We start from the raw sequence: 24666 nt of genomic DNA, 5'->3' as shown, positions 1-24666 counted from the left end.
CTTCCTAAATTCCCACATTTAGATTAATTATTACACTCGTCCCCACGCACCGGGCTCGTAATTAGCCGGGAAGTTTTCCTGCTGGAAAAATCCGGGAGTGAAAAGCGCTGCGCCCCGCCGGGAAGGGAGATGAGAGAAATCCCGATTTTTCCTGGGGGATCCCAATCCGGGTGACATCCCGGAGGAAGGACAGGAGAGGTGGCTCTTCCCCCTCCCTGGGAATGCCGCGATGATGTGGAAATTTCCCTTGGAAAAAAAAAAAATAAATAAATTCCCGGGGGTTTCAGAGATTCCCGCAGCCGCTTTCCCTCCTCTGTCCCCCGGCAGTGTCAGCGTTCACCCCGCTCCAAACTCAGCTTCTCCAGGAGATTGGAAAACCGGGATAATTCCGCCTGGAAATAAACAGCAGGAAAATAAAATTTTTTTTAAAAAAATTAATTATCAAACCCACCCAAAAATTAGGAGGAGGTTTCATTAGGAGAGGCTGGAAGGGTGGGCTGGGAGGCACCTGCTGCCTCCGTGTTCTTCATCTTCACCCCCAAATTCTCTCTCCGTGCACGGCTCAGAAATAAACCCCGAAAGGATTTGCCACATCTCAGTGGTTTTCTACTGAATATTAACTAATTTCAAAGCCATTTATAAAAAAAAAATCAGGATTTTTCAGATTGTTTGGCCCAGGGGAAAAAAAAAAATTCACCTCAGATCATTCCTCTGCTGGCAATATTTTAGTTTGCATCTGACAAAATGAGCTGGGGTTCATCGAGTGTTTGTTATTTTTATTCATTGTAGGAATAAAAAGAGGCAGGCAGAGAGGTTTTCTCCTCACATTTAGAAAAATCCACTAAAAATCTGCAGGATTGGGATATTATTCCAAACCCAAGTGATCAATTTTCATTGGTTTTTCCTAAATTTAGGAATGATTCTGAGAAACCTAAAGAATATTTCACAATAACCAATAAGGTGCCATATAAATTTATTGTGCAAATGCTATTAAGGATCCAAATCTTCATTTAAGAGGCCAGTTTGGATGAATTGATGCAGGAGAAGTAAATTTAGATACCCCACGGCACTGCAAGCCTGATATTCTTCTTGCTCCTCGGGAAATACAAATTTTAGAGGTAAAAAGTACAAGCAAGTCCTTGATAACTCCAGTAACAAGTCCCAGCTTATCTGTTTAGTCTTTTTTCTAATGTAAATATTTGTATTTCTGTTTCTATTGTCTGTGACTTTCAAGTTCAGTTTCTTTTCTGGGCTGGGCCAGTTTTCAACTCGTTTTTAAGATTTTTCTTCCCGTTTCTTTTCACCAAAGTTGGCATTTGAAAGCTTTAAAATATTTCTGTCAGAGACAACTGGCCCTGGACCCTTGAGAAACTTTGTGAAAGCTCAAAATCCTGGCATAAATTCCCTGAAATTCAATATTTGCATGGCGGGGGAATGCCCTGATTTTCCCTTTTCCCTGTTTTTTGGTCTATGAGATGTTGGATGCATCAAGGTTTTGTAGGATTTTTTAAGAACTGGCTGCAGAGTTGCTGATTTTGTGAGGATTTCCAAGCTTCAGCATTTCCAGCAGGGCCTCATTTCTGCCAAAATCAGGGAAATCTGAAAAGCCGAGCTGAGTGCAGGCCCAAAAAAACCAAATTACAGCACAGAGAGGAGAACAAAAACCCAAAAAATCAGGGCTGGGGAGGAACGGGGAAAGAGGAAGCTGAAATCAAGATGTAAAGAGGGAATTTTGAACCAGAGATTTTAGCTTTGCATGTGGAAGTGAAAATCAGGGTTAGGGGTGAGCAAAGGGAGAGGACAGAAGTGAAAAGCTCAGCCTCCAGTGGGAAAAAAAAGCTGGGAAATACCTGAAAATGGGGAATTCTCTCATGTTTTGGGAGGCGGCCGTGGTCTGGGAATAAAAATCAGGGCTGGATCGAGCAAAAGGAGCTGCTGATCCTGTTTTTAAAGAGCAAACAGATCAGAAAAGAGAAATAAAACCGGGTTGTGACAAACTTCAGCCAGTTGTAACTGCCTGGGCTGAAGTCAGAAAACGTTAAGAGGAAGGAAAATCTCGAGCTGCAACTGCGAGGACGCAATGCGGGGCCGGTTCCTCTTCCACAGGCAAAAGAGGAATTAAAAACGAGCTGGATTTTCATCTCTGGGTTTGTTCTTTTGGGGGTTTGGGGGCGTTTCTGTGGTGGTAGTGCCGTGGAATTGGGGAAACAGCAATGGGTTCTAAAGAAAATCAGCCAAAATAATTCAAGCCCTGAATTTTGGCAGAGGACGCGGAGAGAGATCTCAGATGTCCGTGGAGTTCCAGCAGGTTGAATTTGGTTGGGGAATTCAAGGAGCTACAAGAAAAATTAAATTTTTCATCATTAAACCAGTGTGAACAGTTAAAAAAAAAATCAGAATCTTAAAGTACAGAAATCTTTATATTTCTCATCAAAATCCCAGCGAATCCTGTGTTCCCAAAGGTTTGATGGATTTTGGCACCAAGGAGCACAAATATTTTGGGGAAAGGGAAAAGTCCTTAGTTCAGGTCATGATTTCCATCCATCCACTCAAGGGCGAGGCCTGAAAATTATTTGCTTTATGCTCCTGAAGGAAAGAAAGAAATTGTTCAGTAAATTGGGATTAAACATTTGATTGAGGCCTGATTTTCCACGGCCTTGCTCTGGATTTCTGCTTGGGCAGCTCTGTTAAGAGCTCCTGATATAAATCAAACCATCGAGCGCTGCTACTTGAATTTATTTATTGACAATTTCAGAGACTTTTGAAAGCTCATTTTCTGTATTTTTCATCTCAGAGCATTTTTTTCATTTCACATCCTGCTGGGTGTTTCAGAGGTGCATCAAGGAGGAAAAATTTCTGTCCAACCACTGGGAAAAATCAGGTTTAAAATGGTAGAAATCTACGATGAGGAGTAAAAAAAAAGTGCATTTTAAAGAATATAAGTTATGGTAATATAATGATATTTTAAAGAATACAAGTTATGGTAATATAATGATATTTTTAAAACTCAGTATCTTAAGAGCTTTGGTTCTCCAGGAATTTCCTGGAGTTCTCCTGGAAATTCTTCTCCAGGGGAGAAGAATTTTTAAGATTTTCCTTCCCATTTTTTGTCACCAAAGTTGGCATTTGAAAGATTTAAAATATTTCTGTCAGAGACAACTGGCCCTAGACCCCTGAGAAACTTTGTGAAAGTTCAAAATCCTGGCATAAATTCCCTGAAATTCAATATTTGCATGGCGGGGGAATGCCCTGATTTTCCCTTTTCCCTGTTTTTTTGTCTATGAGATGTTGGATGCATCCAGGTTTTGTAGGGTTTTTTAAGAACTTCTTTAAATTCTTCTCCAGGGGAGAAGAATTTTTTTATCCAGGTAGGAAAACACTTCAGTGCAGCAACAAATCGACCACCACGCTACCATTTAGCAGCGTGCAGCTGTGGAATTTATAATTTCAGAGCTCAATTTCTGTAATCAAATCGAAAATCCTTGATTAGAGAATAACAAAGAGAATAACACTTTGGGGGGAAGAAGAGAATTCCCATCCCGGCAGATCGGGAATGATTCCCAACACCCGCTTGGCCCACCCAGATTTTCACCGCAGCTTCTTCTCCCTGCTTTGACCTCTCAATGAAACAAAGCAAACTGAGGGTTCTGCTCTTGCCGACGCAGGTGGTGGCCCTGGGGGATGTCCCCGACGGGACCCTGGTGACGGTGATGGCCGGGAATGACGAGAATTACTCGGCGGAGCTGCGCAACGCCACGGCCGCCATGAAGAACCAGGTGGCGCGCTTCAACGACCTGCGCTTCGTGGGCAGGAGCGGCAGAGGTACGTGGGCTCCATCTCCATCTCCATCTCCATCTCCATCTCCATCTCCATCTCCATCTCCATCTCCATCTCCTGCCCCTGGACAGGAGCTGGGAGTTGTTATCCACCAGGGAACGCTGGAAAAGCCAGCACAGTTCCATTCCAAAGGCGCGGGACGGGTTTCCGCGTTTCCGCCCGGTTTCCCGCGTCCCGCTGATTTTTAAGCGGTGAAATCCCGTTGGGAAACAAAATATCAAAAGCCACCCAGAGAGTGATATTTTGACTCTGGAAGCCATCCTTGCTAATTTAGGCAGCACGATGTTACCCGTGGTTAGGTTTGAGTGGCAGATTTTCAGTGTGAAATGAGAATTTTCAGCTTGTGGTCATCTCGGGGCTCCCCAGCACTCTCTGCAAAAACTGATTTTTGCAACAGAGAGAGTTCAAAATACAGACTAAACATACAAATAATTCACACTTAGATCTAAAAATTCCACAGGTTCCTGACCTGTTGAAGGCTCTTTCTCTGACCTTGTTTCCTCTCACAATTCAACAGTCACGGCACTTGATGTCTCCCACAATATGGAGAGACCAGGCAGGACAGAGGGTTTCAAAATCTGATTTATTTCTGCCATAACCAGTAGTTACTGGTAGAAATAAAAAGGCTTTTGGAGCATAAATAACAAATAAGAGTTGAAGCTGACTTAGAGTGGACTACATTAAAATATTAGGAAGCTGCAAATAGCACCTGACATGCTGCCTGTGAGTGGGCAGGTGCACAAAGTTTCATCCCAAAGTAATCAGCAGAATATCCTTTAAAACTTCACTCCCTAATCCTAAATCACATCAATTCCACGAGAAGCACTAAAATAAACTAATGGAATGGTGAGGAGACTTCAGGGAGGTTGGGTCAAACCCCTAAAGAGAAGCCAGCGAGTTGGGGCTCAGAAAAAGCTCAGGAGAAGGAGCAGCCTCTCTCTTTTTTTTTAAGGTCAGGGATGAAAATCTGTCACATTTCCAGTGTGAATTCAGGTGGTGTTTTGTTATGTATTTTCTTTTTCTTTAATTTGTCTTCAAAACTGTAATGGGGCATTGCGGTATTCTGGCATTATTCCAGGACAATTTAGTGATAGGGCAGCACCTCTTGAACTTCAGGAGGTCTCATTTTGGAACAATCTGTGCTCTGGTCACTTCTGTGCCCTCAGAAGTCAGGGACTGCTGCCCCTTCCTCACCACTTTCCCCTCCCTCTGTTCCCATGTGACACCCGAGCCGTGACCTGGTTCCACACGGGGATTCCTGATTTTCAGGAGAGTCCCAAAGCTGACCCACTTCTGGCTTTTATTCCAAATGGGAGATGTGTCAGGCTGGAGAGCGAGGAAGTTCTCCTGATTATACACAACAGCCTTTCCTCTCCTTTGAAGTGAAAAGCACCCGTGGACACCCCTCCAACACAAACAGCGCCACAACGCCGCAGCAGCGCGGCCCTGACGGAGCACTAAACACATTTTAGGAATAAAATCCCCATCCAGTTTTCCTCTGGGTCCTGCAGCGTTTTTAGCTGAGGGTACAGAGGCAGCTGCCTCTCAAATTGTGTTGTTTGGGCCGCCTTCAAATGGAAAACACCCGCAGCTGAGAACGTCGCCTTGTAATGCCAGCGAGGAATAATAATAGGGTAATGCAGAGCAAATTATATCCATTTACTGAAAACATGAGAGATGCTGTAATGTCTAAAAGTATCAGTCATTAAACGTGGTCATTTGGAATATTAAAGGTACCACCTTTTCAGTAAATGGAATTTGCATTATGATTCAGAGCTGACTGTTTAGAAGATTCAAATGAATAGCTGGCAGAGTGCTGGAGAAGCTCATAAAAACAAACCTGTAGCTCAGTTCCTGGCCATGGTAATGAGGCTGGAAATCATAGCAGGCAACTGGGGGAGCCTCAAGGTCAAAATCCAGCAGCTGGGACACAGCAGAACCTATTTCTTGGGAGCAGGGAACCCTTGCCCTGCTCCTTCAGCCGCTCACACACCAACCTGGGCTTTCCAGGTGTGCTATCCAGAGCCAGGTGCTGAGGATCCTTTAAGTGCAGGGATTTGGGAACGCTGCGTGCTCTTAGTCAGGCTCCCAGGTTCAACATCCTCACCTGCCCATCTTTGGGGTGGTGACTAATGGATGCTTTTGTTTACTCCTCCGCCAGGGGATTGTTTTCCAAAGGTGGGGATTGTTTGCCTTTGTGTGGGATTTGGGAGCTGCTGTTCTGCGGCATTTGCACAAAGCCTGCAGCAGAAGGTGGCTGCTTCAAAGGGCACTGCTGCCTTTGATACTTGGCTGCAGGAAAATGAACCCCGACTTTGTTTGCCGTGGAATATTTGAGCTGGGATCAGCTCACTGCCACCGGTGATAATGCGGTGCCAGGGGCGTTGTGCGAGCAGGGACTGAGAGTTCACCTCGGTTCAGGCCACGGTGGAGGCTTCTTGTGTCCCTCAGGGGATTTAAAATCCTTGCTTGAAATCCCTGATGGAGAATCAGGAGTGGTTTTGAGTGGTGATCGTCAGAATCCCCATTAAAATCCCCTCAGCAGCCACAGCTCTGTCCCTTCTGAGGAGGAAATTCCCATTCTTGACACACTTCATAAATAATTTCAATTTCTTCCATGGAATGCAGCAAGACAGTCTGTATCAAAGATTATTTTCCATGTTTTCCTCCTGGTTTTGGGAGGGTCACAGTGAATCCTCCGTGATCTGGGGGCTGATTTTCCCTCATCAATATTTAGCACCAAATATCAGCCAAAGTTTCAGCCTTGTTCCGTGCCCAGCACCCAGAGTTTGCCCCGTGCTGCTCAGCCTTGCTTAGAGCTAAAAACCCAAAACATTCGGTTTTCTTCACACCAAAAATAGAAGTGAGACTGTCACAGGTCAACCAAAACCCGGAGATGTGGTAGAAAAGCAATTTGGCTTTTTTCTTCCTCATCCAAAGGGATTTCCATTGGATTTGGCCGGGATCCAAGGCTCCGATTCCTCAGCGCTCAGCTGGAGAATGCTGCTGGGCAAACCTGCCCGTCTGGCTCGGGAGTCATTTCGGGAAGAAAAATGTCCTTTTAAAACTCCAGCCAATCTCAGCCTCCCCCCTCGGCCTGATTACCTGCTTAAAACAAAATTAATCCTGATTTTTCGCCCTCCGTTCGCAAACATTCCGTGCTTCCAATTGCTCCTGCTGCAACGTATCCCTGTTTTTTTAGGGGATAAAGAACCAGTTTAGGTCACTCTGATGAAATGGATCTGATGCAAAAAGCCTGACATTGTAGAAGTTCATTGGCTAAAATGAAAAATAAATAGTTATTTTGGAGAGGGAAAGCTCTGTGGCTTGGGGAACACGACATATTTTCCTCATGGAATCATTAATCCCGGTTCCTATCTTCTTTGGAGGATGTAAGATTCCAAAAATCCCAACAAATAAGCATGTTTTCCAGATGAAAATGATTATTAATGGGTTATCCTAAGAGTAGCTAATGGAGAAGCGTCTTGGCTTGCTGCAAGAGATCTCAATCTAAACCTGAGAGTTGCAGCTCCAGGAGAGTTTTAAAAACTGCACCTTGGAAAGGATGGAAAATTAAATCCATGCAGAAATTTCCTCAGGATTAGAGGAACTGGAGTAAATGTTGTGGCATTTTTCAATTTCCACGGAGCCAAAGCAGGTGTAGCTTTGTAGAACACGAGAGATTTTACCAAGCACAATTTCTGCCCTCAGGACTCTTCCTTCTGGATATCATTCCCAGGGAAAAAAAAAATCACTCTAAGACAAAAACCTCAAAAATACTCAAACTCCAAAAATTACTGGCCAGGATGCCAAATCCAATTATTTTTATTGGTCTTCCCAAGCCAGAATTTTGCTCCTTCTGTACAGGCTGTGTTATTTGAGCACTTGGTTGAAATGGATTTTATTTTTTTGACTGAAATGCACTCAAAATTATAAAAGTATGTGCAAAACAGAGGATGCTGCCCTTCAGCAGGGTCGTAAAACCAGTATTAAGCAGGCGTCCAGGTTCTGATCCAAGCCTTTGGAATGCTGCAGGGGACGTGGGATCAGATCCTGGAGTCACAACAAGCAGAGTTTGCCAGATGGGATGAAAACAGGAGAAATCCATCAGCAATCAACAGGAGAAAAAGGGTCAATTGATCGAGTTTAAAATCAAATATTTATTTGGAGTTTGGATTGATAAGGATGTGGCATTTGAAGGATGCTACAGCCAGTGGAGGGGAATGGGAATTTTCTTTGGATATTGGGAAGAAATTCTTCCTCCTGAGGGTGGGCAGGGGCTGGGATGGATCTCCCAGAGCATCTGGGGCTGCCCCTGGAGCCCTGGCAGTGCCCAAGGCCAGGCTGGACACTGGGGCAGTGGAAGGTGTCACTGCCAAGGGAACTGGATGAGCTTTATTGTTGCCTCCAATTCCAAACCATTCCATGATTCCATGACTCAGTGAAAGGAAGGGGAGGTGCCCTGGGCGTGTGTTAGAGGCTCTTTGTGCTTCCATGACTCTTCTCCAAGGACTCTTCTCCCTCCATTCTGTTCTGAATGGTGAATTTTCCCCTAAAAACCAGCGGCCAGGAGTGATGCATTTCTTTTGAAGTGATTTAGGGTGGCTTGGTTGCATCATTAATTTGAGCCAAGATTTCTGTGCAATCCCACTGAGGCTAAGCAGCAAACCCAGCCCTGCAAGGGGATGGAAACCTTGGCAGGGAAGTAATGGAAGGAGGGAAGGAAGGAGAGGAAAATCCTTTCCCAGTGCCCAAGGTGCCTTAGGCTTGCTCTGAGCAGCTTGGGTTGTGCAAATCTCCAGTTATGGAATTAACCCCGTGGATGATGCTGCTCCTCACAGGGGCTGGACTCCCAAATACCATCTGGGTTGGCCCTTGGCAGGGATGTGATGGCAGGAGAAGGGAGAGGAAAAGCCTCTCCCAGTGCCCAGGGTCCCTTGGGCACATTTGCTCCAAGCAGCCAGGGGTATGAGTTTCCAATTGTGGAATTAACTCCATGGATGATGCTGCTCCTCACAGGGCTTGGACTCCCAAAAAACATCCTGAGGGATGAGGATGAGCAGCAAACCCAGCCCTCCAAAGGGATAAAAACCTCAGCAGGGATGTGGTGGCAGGAGAAGAGAGGAAAATCCTTTCCCAGTGCCCAAACTGCCTCGGGCTTGCTCTGAGCAGCCAGGGGTGTATGAATTAGCCCCATGGATGATGCTGCTCTGTGTGGGGGTTGGACTCCCAAAACCCATCCTGAGGGATGAGGATGAGCAGCAAACCCAGCCCTCCAAAGGGCTGTAAACCTCAGTGCCAGGAGGAAAGGAGAGGAGAAGCTTTTCCCAGTGCTCAAGGAGCTCCCTCGCTCTGGGCAGCCGGATCTGGGAATCCACAGCTGTGGAATTAACCCCATGGATGATGCTGCTCCTCACAGGGCTTGCCCTCCCAAAAACCACCCCATGGGACGAGGCTGAGCATGCCTACAATGGCTCTGCCAGCTCCCAAAAACCCCTCTCTGCCTCGCTACTAAAAATTTCATCGGGGCGAATAAACTCCCGCTCCGAACGCGTCAACAGCAGAAAAATAACGGCAGAGGGCTCGGAGAGTTTCCTGTCTCCGGGAGCATTCCTGCTGTAAACAGGGGCCATGCCAAGTGCTGAACCACTGCCCTCAGTCCAATAACAATAAATCTATTTTTTGGTTCTGCTCAGCCCCGCTTGCACATTTTTGGAGCGGCGAGGATGAGGCAGACGCCACGCTCGGAGCGTTTTCCCAAATTTTCTTTCTTTTTTTTCCCTGATAAAAGGGCTTCCCATAATGTTGTTTAGGGAAAACAAAGTACCTCTCTAGATGAAAAGGTTACATAGTTTCAAGAGATCTGTTTGCCCTGAAGCTTTTCTCTTGTTGGTTTTATATTTGTTTTCAAATTGGTTTTTATTTTGCTGTTTGGTTTTTTGGTGCCATCCATCAGAACTCCTGGAGTTCTGGTCAAAATATTCTGATTTTTGTGGGTGTGTGTGTCCCCATATCTCAACTCCAATAAGAGCTGCTATTTTGTCACCAAAATAAAATCCTGCTGGGAGATAAATCAGGCTTAGGGCTGGCCATAGAACTTGAGCAGGACTGAGGATGCTGCAAATCAGTGGCTCACAATCACTGTCAGGAGAGTCTCTTCCAGCACAGTCATGTGCATAAACCCTCATCCGGCTGAATCAGTCTCTGTTCCCTTCCAAAAACCCTTTAGGAGCAGGAAAAAGTAACAAAAACATATTTTAAAATAATTTTTTATTATCTTAACACTGCATCTCTCCACCTTTTTTACCCCCATCCTGCTCCCCAATGTTCCCCCCACCATATTATGTCCACAGAGTTTTCCCAGCCCCTCCAATTCATTATTCCATTCATCTCTGGGTGATATTTCTGGGAGTCCCCTTGGAGAGCTGCAGCCTCTGGGCACAGGGTGAGAATTCTGTGCAAACCTTTAGCACCAGGGCAGGTCTGGGGCTCAGAAAAGGATGCAAGGAAGGATCCTAAATTCCTAAATTCCTGAATTCCTGTTGCCTTTTCCACTGAAGGTGTGTGGGGAGGAGGTTCTGGAGAGGGAAGGAGCTGCCTGGAGGGCTCCGTGCCATCAGAGCTCTCCAGCAGGGCGGTGCTTGGAGCTGTGCGTTCACATCAGTTCCCTGAAATTTAGGCAGGAACTGAAGGAAAAGCTCTGGCAAAGCCACAAATTTTCCACGGGCTGGACTTAGTGCACAAAACCCTGCTCACCTCCAAGGCCACAGAGTTGGAAGTTGGCAGCTTCCAGGTCGGTAATGGCAGCGTTATCCCCCTCCCAGATATCCATCGAGTGACCCCGGGGCTTTTCCAAGCCCTGGGATCGATGGGAGCTGCATTAGTGGGAGGACAGCACAGAGACTCCCTGCTCCAAGCACGTCAGCTCTGAGCAAACAGCCCCAGGGCAGCTGCTGCGCTCAGAGAGCTCCTGGGGGGATGCTCAGGTTGGGATTGATCTGCTTCAGGTGCAAGTCAGGGCTGCCCCCATCACTCTGCACAGCTCCTGAAAGGTGCCTGTGCTCACCTGGGGCTGGGCTCTTGCTCCAGCAGCACTGACACACCCAGAGCACACAGCCTCGAGCTGCACCAGGGGAAATACAGGCTGGAGAGCAGGGAAAAGGTTTTTGCAGCCAGGGTGAGAAAGTTCTGGAATGGCTGCCCGGGGAGGTGGTGGAGTCCCCATGCCTGGGTGTGTTTAACAAAGCCTGGATGTGGCACTGGGGGCCAGGGTTCAGTTGGGGCTGGGCTGGACTCGATGGTCCTGAAGGTCTCTTCCAACCTGGTCATTCTGGGATTCTGGGAATTCTGTGACTCTCTGAACTCCTCACTGCAGGAACAGCCCTGTTGGTGGTGGAAGGGTTCCTTGCCTTTCCTGCTCAGACAGGACGTTGTTGCTCTTCCAGGGAATCCTTCCCTGCTCCCTGCAGCTGCAGCCTCTGCCTGCAGCCGTGCCCTGGGTTTGTTCCCAGCTCCTGCCATGGAACCATGGAATGGGGTGTGGAAAAATGGACCATAAAGATCATCTCATTCCCACCCTACAGTCATGGGCAGGGACACTTTTCCCTATCCCAAGTTGTTCAGAATCACATCCAGCCTGGCCTTGGACACTTCCAGGGATCCAGGAGTAGCCACAGCTGCTCTGGGCATCCCCACCCTGCCAGGGAACAATTCCTCATTGCCAAGATCCCATCCAGCCCTGCCCTGTGGCACTGGGAGCCATTCCCTGGCTCCTGGATCCGCAAATGTGAGAGACACTGAGGCACAATCCAGGTCTCCAAGGGATTTTCCCAAGTTCACCAGGCCATCAGTGGGATGGGCCAAACCCACAACAGCCACGGCACGAGGTTTGCCCGGTGTGAGGATTGGGCAAAGGGTGAGAAAAGTGCTCAGAGGGGAGAAGGAATCACAGGTTCAGACAGAAAAGCAGCCAGAGAATCCCAGAATCCCAGAGTGGTTTGGGTTGGGAGGGGTTTTAGGGATCACCCAGTGCCACCCCTGCCATGGCAGGGACACCTCCCACTGCCCCAGTGTCCAGCCTGGCCTTGGGCACTGCCAGGGATCCAGGGGCAGCCGCAGCTGCTCTGGGAGTTCCATCCCAGCCCCTCATTTCCATCACAGGAAACAATTCCTTCCTGATATCCAGTAGAAGCTTTCCTGCTCTCAGTCTGAAGCCATTCCCTGTGTCCTGTCCCTCCATCCCCTGGAAATTGTCTCGCCCCATTCCTTGGAGAAGAGTGGAGGGGACAGAGGCTGCAGGTCAAGCTGCCCCCTCTGAGGGCCTGGGCTGAGGTCTCAAGGCTTTGGGGGTGTTTTTCAGGGATTTCTCCAGAAATCCCCCTGGGCTGGGGGAAGGGGAGGGCTGAGGGGTGTAATTTGGGATTTAATCCCACTTCAGAGGGATAAATCTGCTCGTGAACCTGGGCCTTAACCTCCCCGTGTCTCTGTCATCCCTATAAAGTCTGGGGGATAATTTCTACCTCAAAAAAGCTGATGAATGGTCTGAAATTAAAGCTGGGCTCAGGACTATCATTAAGCTCAAGGATGCATTTTCAGTGAGAAGGTGGGAGAAGCTTTGCAGTGGAGCCATTTCATCCTGAACTGTCCTTTCCACCTGCTCTTCCTGTTTTTCCCTTTCCCTGAACTCCTCAGCAGTGACACAGCAGCCAGGACAGTTTGTGGGATGCACTTTGTGGAGGTCAGCTCATTTCTGAGCACTCCACTGGCAGCCCCAGCTCTGCCCCAGAAGAGCACTTCATTTAAAACAAAAATTATTTTGAGAGGAAAAAAACCCCAAAATTCCCTGATATTTATTTTATGTCACAGCTTGAAAGCAAAGATTCAGGTTTTGGGGAGCTCATGCACAGAAGGATCAGAAACTTCCATTTAGAGCCATTTTTGAGGGAAAAAATTAACTCCACTCTGTCCAAATGTGTGTTCAACCATGATTTTTGTGGAAACTGAGTATCTCTAATTCAAGCCTTCAGATATTTTAATAGCAATTGTAGTTTCTAAGGGCTGCAGCTGAAATCTCCTTGTGCTGCCACTTGTGCAGGGGCCAGGCACCCCAAGCCCTTCATTCCTGCTGGGCTGTAATTATTGTCCCCACCCAAATTCATCAGAATTTTCTGCTGGTTACTGCTCCACTTAGAGGTAGAGGCTGCTTGGCCTTTCCATTCCATGTTCTTCCTTCCCCTCTCCCTGCTCCGTGCATTTCATGTTTTAATCCATTTTGGAAACTTGATCTGCAGGCTTGCAGTCTCAGGCAGCATCCCACCCCAAAAATTCAGCTCCAGCAGGTCACTGGGGTTGTTTTTGAAGATAAAAAAGCCCATTCAGCAGAGGCTGTGTTACTCTGGTGCACAGGAGCCACCACAAAGCCCCAAAGCTGGGATTTCCACGGGAGCTCAGAGTGCTGAGCCACAAATGAGGCTCCTGGCAGCCAAATTCCTCCCAGAGCTCAAAACCCACTCTGGAATTGGCCATCAGCACCCAGGGCACTCCTGGGGTTGGTGTTTGGGGTTGCCAGAGGTGACTCGTGGCTGTGTCAGCTCCTGGGTGTCCCCCTTGGGTGGCTTTTGTGTCCCTCGGGTGATTTCCCAGCTGCAGAGCTGCCCCAGCCAGGGAGGAGCTGGAGCTGCTGCAGAGCCCAGAGGAGGCTCCAGGATGGGCAGAGGGATGGAGCAGCTCTGCTGGCAGGAAAGGCTGGCACAGCTGGCATTGTTCACCTGCACAGGAGAAGCTTTGGGCTGAGCTCAGGGTGGCCTTGCAGGGCCTGGAGGAGCCCCAGGAAAGCTGGAGAGAGACAATTGCCAGGGGATGCAGGGACAGCACCCAGGGAATGGCTCCACACTGAAAAATTCCAGGTTTAGATCAGATATTAGGAACAATTTCCTCTCTGGGAGGGCGGGCAGGCCCTGGCACAGGGTGCCCCTGGATCCCTGGCAGTGCCCAAGGCCAGGTTGGACACCGGGTTGGAGCACCCTGGGACAGTGCAAGGTGTCCTTGCCATGGCAGGGGTGGAATGAGATGACTTTTAAGGTTCCTCCACCCCCAAACCATTCTGGGATTCTGTTGCAGGACACGCTGCCCTCAGAGGCCTCCGCTGTTCTATGGCCTCTTTTATTTCCAACCTCTCCCAGATTCTCAGGTATTTCCCTACTTCAGCTCCTCCCTGATCAATGGCCACAACCATTTCCTACCCATGCACATATTTTCATTCTCTAAGCACAAACTGAGCTTTTGTGGCCTCTCTGCTCGGGCACATTGACAGGAGAATTCACACCAAGGTGGCAGAAGCAGCAGCCTGAGAGAGGGAGAACAGGAATCCAGCTGTAAAGCTCCTGTTCTACATGAAATCCATGAACTTTTCCAAGGACTCCCCATCAAATCCAAGCTGCTGGAGGACAGGAGTGCCATCAGGTGCCACCTTTTCCACACGTGCCAGGCTGGCAGGGAAGGATGGTGTCACCACCCCAGCCCACGGCCCGGGGAAGTGAAACCCCTCAGCAGCACAGAAGTGAAACTGGCTGCACGCAAATTGTCAAATTTCAGTGTAAACATCTCCCTCCCCCCACAAAAAACCCCACAGACAGAAAAACTGTGGCTGTTTTAGTGAGCTCAGTGCCACCCCTGCAAGGTTTCCCAGCCTGCTGTGCCTGGGGCAGCTCCTGAGGGCTCCACGGGAGATGCTGAAGGTGCTGCCCGCTCCAGGGAGGGACAAAAAGCAGCACTGGGGCAGAAATGTGGTTTGGAATTGGCACTGACCCCTTTTGGCATGCTGGGTGCTCATCCCATCCTTTCTCTGAGGGAAGGGTTGGATTGTTGGTGCCGCTGCAGCACAAGAAAAAAGGGGAAAAGTGATTTTAGAACCAACCTCCCACCTCCTTGAGGGAGCTGAGATTTCAGGGAGCAGCCCCAGACTCCTCCAGGGGAGCTTCCCAAGATATTTGTGCTTTTTTTGGTATCCTGGCATCCACTTAAAACTCCTCTGAGGATTCCCCAGAGCCTTTTCATCCCCAGGTAGCGGCCCCAGCCTCCTGCCCATGCTGATTTTTCTCATTTTCCTCTTTCCATGGAACCTGCATCTCCATGAGACTCCTCCCAAACATTCTTTGGGAGCCTTTTCACCTCTCCTCCAAGGAACTGAAATCCCAGGTAGCAGCAAAACTCAGGGCCTGGGTTGTATTGATTTGAAAATGATGGAAATTAAACAAATGGAAATATAATTAAATATATAATATAATTAAGTAATATATAAATAATATAATTAAAATATAATATAATTAAAATAATAGCAAACCACGGGAAAACAACAAACAAATAACAGAAATAACAAAAAAATGGAAAATAACACCAAGAGCAGCAGCAGCTCCCACATCTGCCTGAGTCAATATTTTATGTCTGCAGCTCAGGATGATATTTTTGACTTCTGAAAGAAGCAAATGATCAGGGAAAATCTCCCTAAGAGTGACAGGGACTTCCCTTATCACCCAGATAAATTCAAATTCAATCTGGGTGCCTGCTGAGCCTGGCAATGTCTCTCTTACTTGATTTCAGTGATGTAATTTGGGTTGCTCAATGTAATTCCTGTGTTGCCTGAGGTTAAAAGTGCCAAAATAATTGGTTCATTTTGGCTGAGCGCTGTTACTTTGATTTCACCAAAAGAATTGAAAGGATTCCACCCCAAGACAAAACCTTCTGGCAATGCCACAGCATCTCTGCTGCTTTCCAGGCCAAAATTGGAATTTTTGGCCAGGAAAAAAAATGTGGAGAACGGGAGGAAAAGAGTGTGAAGGGCATGTCTGGGGTGTGGGTGCTGCACAGAGCTGGGGAGGAAAGGGAAGGGGAAAAGCCAGGATCAGCCATGTTCCTGCAAGAATGAGCTGCTTTTCCAGCTTTATTGTGGAAAAAAAAATTCAGGATTTGGGAGTTGGGAAGGAAAAGGAAATGGAAAATCCAGAACCAGCCATGTCCTTGCAGGAATGAGCTGCTTTCTCACAAATATTGTGAAAAAAATCAGGATTTGGGAGTTGGAGAGGAAAGGAAAAGGTAAAAGCCAGCACCAGCCATAACCCTGCAGGGATGAGCTGCTTTTCCAGCTTTATCGTGGAAAAAAAATTCAGGATTTGGGAGTTGGGAAGGAAAAGCAAATGGAAAATCCAGAACCAGCCATGTCCCTGACTTTCCAGCATTATTGTGGAAAAAAATTCAGGATTTGGGAGTTGGAGAGGAAAGGAAAAGGGAAAAGCCAGGATCAACCATGTCCTTGCAGGAATGAGCTGCTTTTCCATCTTAATTAAAAAAAAAAAAATCCAATATTTCTGTGAGCTCCAGTTTGCAGCAGGACCCTTTTTGGCCCCATAGAAATCCAGAACAAAACCTTTATTGATTTAGAGTGCTGGAGATTTCATCTGGGGAAGGAGCTGCTGTGTAAACACTGAGAGAACTTCCTGGAGTGAGAAATGCTCCCAAGGTCAGGTTTGTCCTGCTTTGGCAGGAGGTGGATTTCCCAAATTTCCAGTTTGACACGTGCTTAAACCTGAAAAAAACCCATAAAATCCTCAAACAGCTCCATTTCCCCCGGGACTGATTCACTTCTCTTGGAGTCAGGGAATGGTTTGGGTTGGGAAGGACCTTCAGAATCACCCAGGGACATCGGCCACTGTCCCATCTGCCACTGAAATGCTCCCAAGGTCAGGTTTATCCTGCTATGGAGGTGAATCTCCCAAATTTCATGTGCTTAAACCTGAAAAAAAACCCATAAAAATACCCAAACAGCTCCATTTCCCCCGGGACTGATTCACTTCTCTTGGAGTCAGGGAATGGTTTGGGTTGGGAAGGACCTTCAGAATCACCCAGGGACATCGGCCACTGTCCCATCTGCCACTGAAATGCTCCCAAGGTCAGGCTTGTCCTGCTTTGGCAGGAGGGAAGGGGCTGGATTTCCCAAATTTCATGTGCTTAAACCTGAAAAAAAACCCCATAAAATCCACAAACAGCTCCATTTCCCCCATGACTGATACATTCTCTTGGAGTTATGGAATGCTTTGGGTTGGGAAGGACCTTCAGAATCACCCAGGGACATCTGCCACTGTCCCAGGGGGCTCCAAGCTGGCCTTGGGCACTGCCAGGGATGGAACAGCCACAACTTTTCTGTGCCCCCCTCTCACAGGGAGGAATTCCTTCCCAAAATCCCACCCAAGCCTGCCCTCCTCCATCCCAAACCACTCCTGCCCCTCCATCCCTTGGCCCCAGTCCCTCTCCAGCTGTTTTGGAGCTCCTTTAGGCCCTGGAAAAAGCTCCAAGCTCTCCCTGGTGGATTTTTTTTGGGGCCACCAGCGTCATTTGGGTGCTTGGACCGTTGGCCTGCGGTGGTGACAATTTACAAATTTACAAATCCTCTAGAGCTGAGGTGAATAACAGCTTTATTTCATATTTAAATCCAGTGGCATCTGTGGTGCTGCTGGTAAACAAATCATGTTCTTTTTTTTTTTTTTTTGTTACGCCTCTTGCTTCAGCTGCAGTTTTGTAATTTTTTTTTTGTTTTTCTTTTTTTCTTCTGATGAAACAGCACCAAATCAAACATGAGAGGCAAAGTTTTATTCTGTGCCAAACTCACTGGTGGCTGCAGAAAAAAAAGCCGCCACCTGAGCACAGAATTTTGCCTTGTGCAGGCTTTGAACACCTGCAAAAAAAACCTTTTTACTCCCAGGATGAGCAGCTGTTAGTTCATGAAGAGTAAAGTGATTTCAGCCCTCCTCAACTTATTGATCTGATTTGGAGGGCTCAGAGATAAGAACCAGCAAAAAAAACAGCCCCAGTGTCTGGGAGGTGACGTTTGGGAATGGATATGGGATGTGTGGATGGCATCCTGGAGATGCTTCAGTGCAGAGAGCCGGGGAGATGCTGGGAGGAGCCAGAAAAATGGGGGAAATCGATCATTTAGTGTGGTTTAATAGTGATACAAAGGGGCTAAAAGGTAGAAAATGGATAAAAACCTCTGAAATAAAATCATCCTGCTTCTTCCTAGAACCTGGAATTCTCTCCCTAATAGAATAGAAACGTCTCTAATGTCATTTGAGTTGCATTTGGGCCTTACATTTCATAGTTTTCCTCCTATGTCTTTTGTCCTTGTCAGCACAGACATTCTTGGCTGCTTTCCTTCTTCTTTTTCTCCTTCTTTTTCTTTAATAATTTACTGTAATGATTTTTTTAGAAGAAAAATTAAAAAAAAACCCAAACCACCAAACCAAATTTAATGGCACAAAGGTTTATAGAACAAAGCCCAAAAGTAAAAGGCAGTGATGACACCAACCTCATCTCTTTGCCTTTTTCTCCCTCTCCCTCTCCACAGCCAAATTTCTGAAGGTTCCACTCCATTTTTTCCTGTTCCCAGTGGGATGACCCTTCATCCCTGGATTCAGTGGCTTTTTCAAAGGATCAAAATAGAATATTAAAAATAGAGAGGTTCAAGGACATGGATCTAGGATCTGGACAGGGATCTTCCTTCTTTCCAAAATATAATTCCCTGTATCACTAAACACACTAAATACTAAATACAACACCTAGACCACTAAAACTGAGAGAGAAATTAAAAATATACTTTACTTTTAAAACACTTTTATTTATTTACTGCACAAATCTGCAGTACATCTGCAGATTAGAGATTAATCAGAGATTAATTAGAGATTCTGTCTGTTTTCCCAACATTTCTCACTCCCTTCTCCCTCTGCCCACGCAGCCACTTTTATGAGAAGTGTTCCTCCCCCGCCGCAGCCCCAGCTGGTGGTGACGGCGCCCAGGGGTGACTCAGGCAGGACACAGGAGCTTCATGTGACCGTGGTGTCACCCAGGATTCGTGTCCTGCCCTTATTACAGCGTCCTGTGTGGGTCGCTGCTGGTGAGAGAGAGACGGTGAATCTTGTTTCTTGAATCAGAAGGCTGAATTTATTAATATATTATATATAATACATTATTACTATACTAATAGAATATAGAGAGAGGTTTTGCAGAGCAGCTAGCTAAGCTGAGATAGAAAGAATCTACAACAAAGTTGTGGCCAAGGACTCAGTCCCCTGGCTTGAACTGGTGATTGGCTCTTGATTATAAACATAGAAAATGAGCCAATCAAGGTGTTCCTGTTGCATTCCCCAGCAGCTGATAATAATTGTTTACCTTCTCTTCGGGGGCCTCTGGCCTCCCAAAGACGCAGAAATCTGAAAGAAAGGATTTCTGTGGAGAAATGTCTGCGACATGCCCTTGGTTCCTCCCGGACATTCCCGGGGCCTCGCGAGCCTCCTGCTCCCTCTGGAGCTCTGCAGGGAGCTCCTGGAGACCCCTGGGATCCTGCTGGAGGGGGCTGGACCTGGAATGGAGCTCCAAAGTCCTGCATTTCAGCACAGGGAACGGGCAGAGGCTTTGATCCTGGAGGCTGATCATGGAATCGTGGAGAGGCCTGGGTTGAAGGGACAATATCAGAGAATTCCAGAATCCCCGGGGCTGGCAAAGCCCTGCCAGCCCACGGAGTGCCAGCTGTGCCCCGTGGGCACCTTGTGCCCAGCCCAGAGCGCTCAGTGCCACCTCCAGGTGCTCCTTGGGCACCTCCAGATGCCCAGCTGGGGTGATTTGTGCTCCTGGCCTCATCCACCTGCAGCTCCTGCTGGCCAGGGCAGGGGGAGGTGGATGCTGGAGACAGCCCTGGGCACAAACACCCAGGGATGGGTTTCCCTCCCCTGAAATGGGTTTGTTTCACAAAGCCTGGAGGTGGCACTGGGGGCCAGGGTTCAGTTGGGGCTGCCTTGGACTCGATGGTCTTGGAGGTCTCTTCCAACCCAGGGATTCTGGGATTCTGGGAATTCTGTGAAATGTCTCCTTCCCTTTTCATGGAATCCCTGGGGTTGGCACAGCCCTGCCAGCCCATGCAGTGCCGGCTGTGCCCACCCTGTCCCCAGCCCAGAGCACTCAGTGCCACCTCCAGGGCACACCTGCAGGGATGGGCACTGCAAAGCTCCCTGGGCAGCCCCTGCCAAGGCCTGAGCTCCCTTTCCATGGGCAAATTGCTGCTGCTGTCCCAGCTGAGCCTGCCCTGGCCCAGCCTGAGGCCGTTCCCTCTTGAACTTCGTGCTTTGTTCTCCTCTGAAGTTCTCTCAGTTTTGCCCAGTCTCAAGGGACCTCCTGAGCAATCCTATAAATGTGGGGACAACTCAGAATCCATCTGAGGTGGTGGAGTGTCCATCCCTGCAGGTGTCCCCTGGAGGTGGCACTGAGTGCTCTGGGCTGGGGACAAGGTGCCCATGGGGCACAGCTGGCACTGCATGGGCTGGCAGGGCTTTGCCAGCCCTGGGGATTCTGGAATTCCATGACTTCAGCTCCCAAATCAGTGACACTTGAAGGCATTTTTGAAGTCCAGTCTCTACCAACCCCCCCAAGAGAGTGTCCAGGTGATATTTCCAGCCTCAGCTTTGTATTCCAGCCAGGACTGCTCCTGTTCCCATCACTGCTTTTTCTGGAAGGGCTCTGACCTTGCACCTCTTGCAATAACAAACATTCCCAAGGGATTTTTCCTGGCCTGGTTTGGAGGGAAGAGCTGATGGGAGCAGTGAATCCTGGGCTGTGCCCTCACACATTTGAGACCTTGATGTCCGTGGGAAGGGTTTCCAAAGTCAAACCCTGTCCCACCTTTGGGGATTTCCATCCTTGTGCCCATCAGGGCCCTGTACCAGGAGCCACCAGGGATAGTTGTAGGGAGAAATGGGGTCTGAAGTGGCTCTTGCACCCCAAAACCCCTTTCATCCTCATCGGAGGCTCCCAGAATGACCCCAGAACAATTGGCTTCCATCCACACAGCCCTGTGCTGATTTCTGGGTGGTTTTCCATCAATTTATGGGAATGTTGAACCCAGAGGCTCTCAGAATTTGATGTTAGCTCACGGTGCTGGTTTCTGTCACTGCTGTGACACTTTCAGTGTGACTTTTGGAGGCACCCAAACAAGGGAGTCAAGAGCCCAAGAATCCAAGAACCCAAGGCCAGAGTTTCAGGATGACTTTTGTGGGTTTTTGGTCCCTTTTTCCAGTCACCAGCGAGGTCAGGTCCTCTGTGCCTGACTCAGTTTTGGGCAATCCGTGTGTGCAGACACCCCGGGTGTATTATTGTGTCGTTGGAAATAAAATTTGTATCATGACACATAAAACCCAGGAGATGTTTACGGCCCTGCTGTCATCCCAAACCAGGACCAGCCACAAACCCCACGTTAAACTCCCAATCCCTCCATCCAACCTTCGTTAACCAGCCCCATAAACGATGAATAATCCAGGAAGGACAAAGCCACTCAGTCAGGCTGGATGGAGAGGGGACAGAAGGATCAGGGAACAGAAGCCAGGTGGGATTGTGGTGAGCAGCAGTGACCCAGGTTTGTGGTTCACGGGGCTGTGGTTAACCAGGATGTGGTTCACGAGCACAAGTGTCACCCAAGTGTCCTCCTGCTCTGCCAGCCCATGGCACTCCCCCACGTGGGCTTGGTTAAGTCTGTTCTGGAAAAAATATTAAAAAAAAAAAAAAAAAACAAAATCAGGTCCCTCTTCTACTTTATTCTGGTCTTGTAGAGTGGAATTATGGCAACGTTTTGCTCCGTTGTTGTTGGGGTTTTTCCTGCATTTATTTTCTATATAGAAACCTCTCCAGAACTTCCTAAAGAACTGAATTGATGCTGTGTTCTAGCACAGCAGTTGACAAAAAAAAACAAAAACAAAAACTAAATTGGAAGCAAGATGGAAATATTGCAGACTAGTCCAGTAAATAAAGTATATATTTTTAATATTCTCTCTGTTTTAGTGTCTAGGTGTTGTATTTAGTCATACAGTGAACTACATTCTGGAAAGGAGGAACATCCCTGTCCAGACCGTTCACTTGAGTGCTGGACTGGAGAATCCTTGTGGATTTCTTCCTCTTCTTCTTTATTCTGGTTTTAGAGACTGGAATTATGGTCATATTTCACTGCACTTCACTATTGTTGGGGTTTCTCCTGCATTTATTTTCTATCTAGGAACTTCTCCAGAACCTTCTGACACAATGAATTAATTCTGTGTTCTGGCAAAGCAGCAGGTGTCAAACCCTAAACTGGAAATCAGATGGAAATAGTGCAGATTAGTCCAGTACAAAATAGTGCAGATTAGTCCAGTAAATAAAGTAGATTTTAAAATTCTCTCTCTGTTTTAATGGTCTAGGTGTTGTATTTAGTGTTACAGAGAATTTTATTTCGGAAAGAAAGAAGATCCCAGTTCATTTTACATTTCTATTTAATATTCTATTTACACTTCTATTGAAATTTCTTCTGATATTTCTATTGAAATTTCTACTGAAATTTACCCTTGCTTATACAGCTATTTCTATTTCATGTTTACATTTCTATTTAATATCCTATTTACATTTCTATTAAAATTTCTATTTACATTTAGCCTTATTTATAGAGCCATTTCTATTTAATTTTTTACATTTCTATTTAATATCCTATTTACATTTCTATTGAAATTCCTACTGAAATTTCTACTGAAATTTAATCCCGTTTATAGAGCTATTTCTATTTCATTTTTACATTTGTATTTAATATTCTATTTAACATTCTATTTACCTTTCTATAGAAATTCCTTTTGAAATTTGGCCTTATTTATAGAACTATTTCTATTTCATTTTCACACTTCTATTGAAATTTTTATTGAAATTTGGCCATATTTCTAGACCTATTTCTATTTCATTTTTACATTTCTACTGAAATTTGGCCTTATTTATAGACCTATTTCTATTTCATTTTTACATTTGTATTTAATATTCTATTTAACATGTTATTTACCTTTCTATAGAAATTCCTTTTGAAATTTGGCCTTATTTATAGAACTATTTCTATTTCATTTTCACACTTCTATTGAAATTTTTATTGAAATTTGGCCATATTTCTAGACCTATTTCTATTTCATTTTTACATTTCTACTGAAATTTGGCCATATTTATAGAGTTATTTCTATTGAATTTTTACATTTGTATTTAATATTCTATTTAACATTCTATTTACCTTTCTATGGAAATTCCTATTGAAATTTGGCCTTATTTATGGAGCTATTTCTATTTAATTTTCACATTTGTATTGAAATTTCTTTTGAAATTTGGCCATATTTCTAGACCTATTTCTATTTCATTTTTACATTTCTACTGAAATTTGGCCATATTTATAGAGTTATTTCTATTTCATTTTTACATTTGTATTTAATATTCTATTTAACATTCTATTTACCTTTCTATGGAAATTTCTATTGAAATTTGGCCTTACTTATATAACTATTTCTATTTAATTTTCACATTTCTATTGAAATTTCTTTTGAAATTTGGCCATATTTCTAGACCTGTTTCTATTTAATTTTTACATTTCTATTGAAATTTGGCCATATTTATAGAGTTATTTCTATTGAATTTTTACACTTGTATTTAATATTCTATTTAACATTCTATTTACCTTTCTATAGAAATTCCTATTGAAATTTGGCCTTATTTATGGAGCTATTTCTATTTAATTTTCACATTTCTATTGAAATTTCTTTTGAAATTTGGCCATATTTCTAGACCTGTTTCTATTTAATTTTTACATTTCTATTGAATTTTGGCCTTATTTATAGAACTATTTCTATTTAATTTTCACATTTCTATTGAAATTTCTTTGGAAATTTGGCCATATTTCTAGACCTGTTTCTATTGAATTTTTACATTTCTACTGAAATTTGGCCATATTTATAGAGTTATTTCTATTGAATTTTTACATTTCTATTGAAGTTTGGCCTTATTTATAGACGTATTTCTATTTCATTTTCACATTTCTGTTGAAATTTCTTTTGATAATTTGGCCATATTTCTAGACCTATTTCTATTTCATTTTTACATTTAATTGAAATTTAGCCTTATTTATAGGCCTAACTGAAGCCAACAATGAAATTGTGTGCAAGGGAAGAAATTCCTCGCTGGGGCTGGGGCCAGGTGGTGAAATGAGGGCGAGGGAGGAAGAGCCTCAATTTCCTCCCAGCAATTCCTGGTTCCCCTCTCGGGGGTGGTGTCCCCGGTGTCTCTGGCTGACCCCAGAGGTCCCTGATCCTGAGTCCCTGCTGAGATAAAGATGCTGCAGCTGCTGCCAGGCAGAGTTTTCACTGCTGCCAAGGCCAACACCATCAGCTGAGGTCTCCCGAAGGTGCCGAGTGTTATTCCTGCTCTTTTGCAAATGCCAGGAGTAAATGCAGGGATGGTGTTGGGTTTTATCTTCTTTTTTTTTTGCCAAGGTTGGGATTAAATGTGTGAGAGGGGATTTCTTGTTGGCGCTCAGATGTTTATCAGTTCTTATCTCTTGCAATCTCACAAACCCTGAGCTCTGCAGCGCTTCACTCCAACAAACTAAAAATGGAGCCCTGTCTCTCTCTCCAAGGCCTTTGAAGGATAAACTGTCCAATTGAGAAATGACACCTCAATTATTTCCACTTTTAACCCAATACCCAACCACCCGTGCCCACAATGGGGACTTTTTTATCCAATGACACAAAACCACCCAAACCCATGGAGAAGGAGGTGGAGAAGAAGGAGCAGCCTCCACCCCAAAATTCCATCTTGCTTTCTATCTATCCCTGTATTCTAAACCCTGAAACTCTGAGTTTCCCACCCTGTGATATCACACACTTCTGTTCAAACTGCACACTCACAATCCCAGCTCTGTCATTCCATTCTGGAAGCTTCTCCAGCCCCTCAGGTCAGTGCAGTGTT

The 24666-nt window shown here is 45.9% G+C and overlaps 1 protein-coding gene across 1 annotated transcript in view; it reads left to right on the top strand.

Moving 5' to 3' along the window:
* The window catches only part of LOC131572448 (runt-related transcription factor 1-like), a 33655-nt gene that overhangs the window by 3446 nt on the left and 5543 nt on the right, over nucleotides 1–24666 (top strand). Inside the window, exons 2-3 of the mRNA XM_058825628.1 lie at nucleotides 3666–3822; nucleotides 18620–18764. Coding sequence (XP_058681611.1) covers nucleotides 3666–3822; nucleotides 18620–18764 — 302 coding nt within the window. The remainder of the gene's footprint in view (nucleotides 1–3665; nucleotides 3823–18619; nucleotides 18765–24666) is intronic.

This window comes from Ammospiza caudacuta, chromosome 2, assembly GCF_027887145.1.
Source record: "Ammospiza caudacuta isolate bAmmCau1 chromosome 2, bAmmCau1.pri, whole genome shotgun sequence".
In the NCBI taxonomy this organism is placed as follows: domain Eukaryota; kingdom Metazoa; phylum Chordata; class Aves; order Passeriformes; family Passerellidae; genus Ammospiza; species Ammospiza caudacuta.
This window is presented reverse-complemented; position numbering and strand designations above follow the sequence as displayed.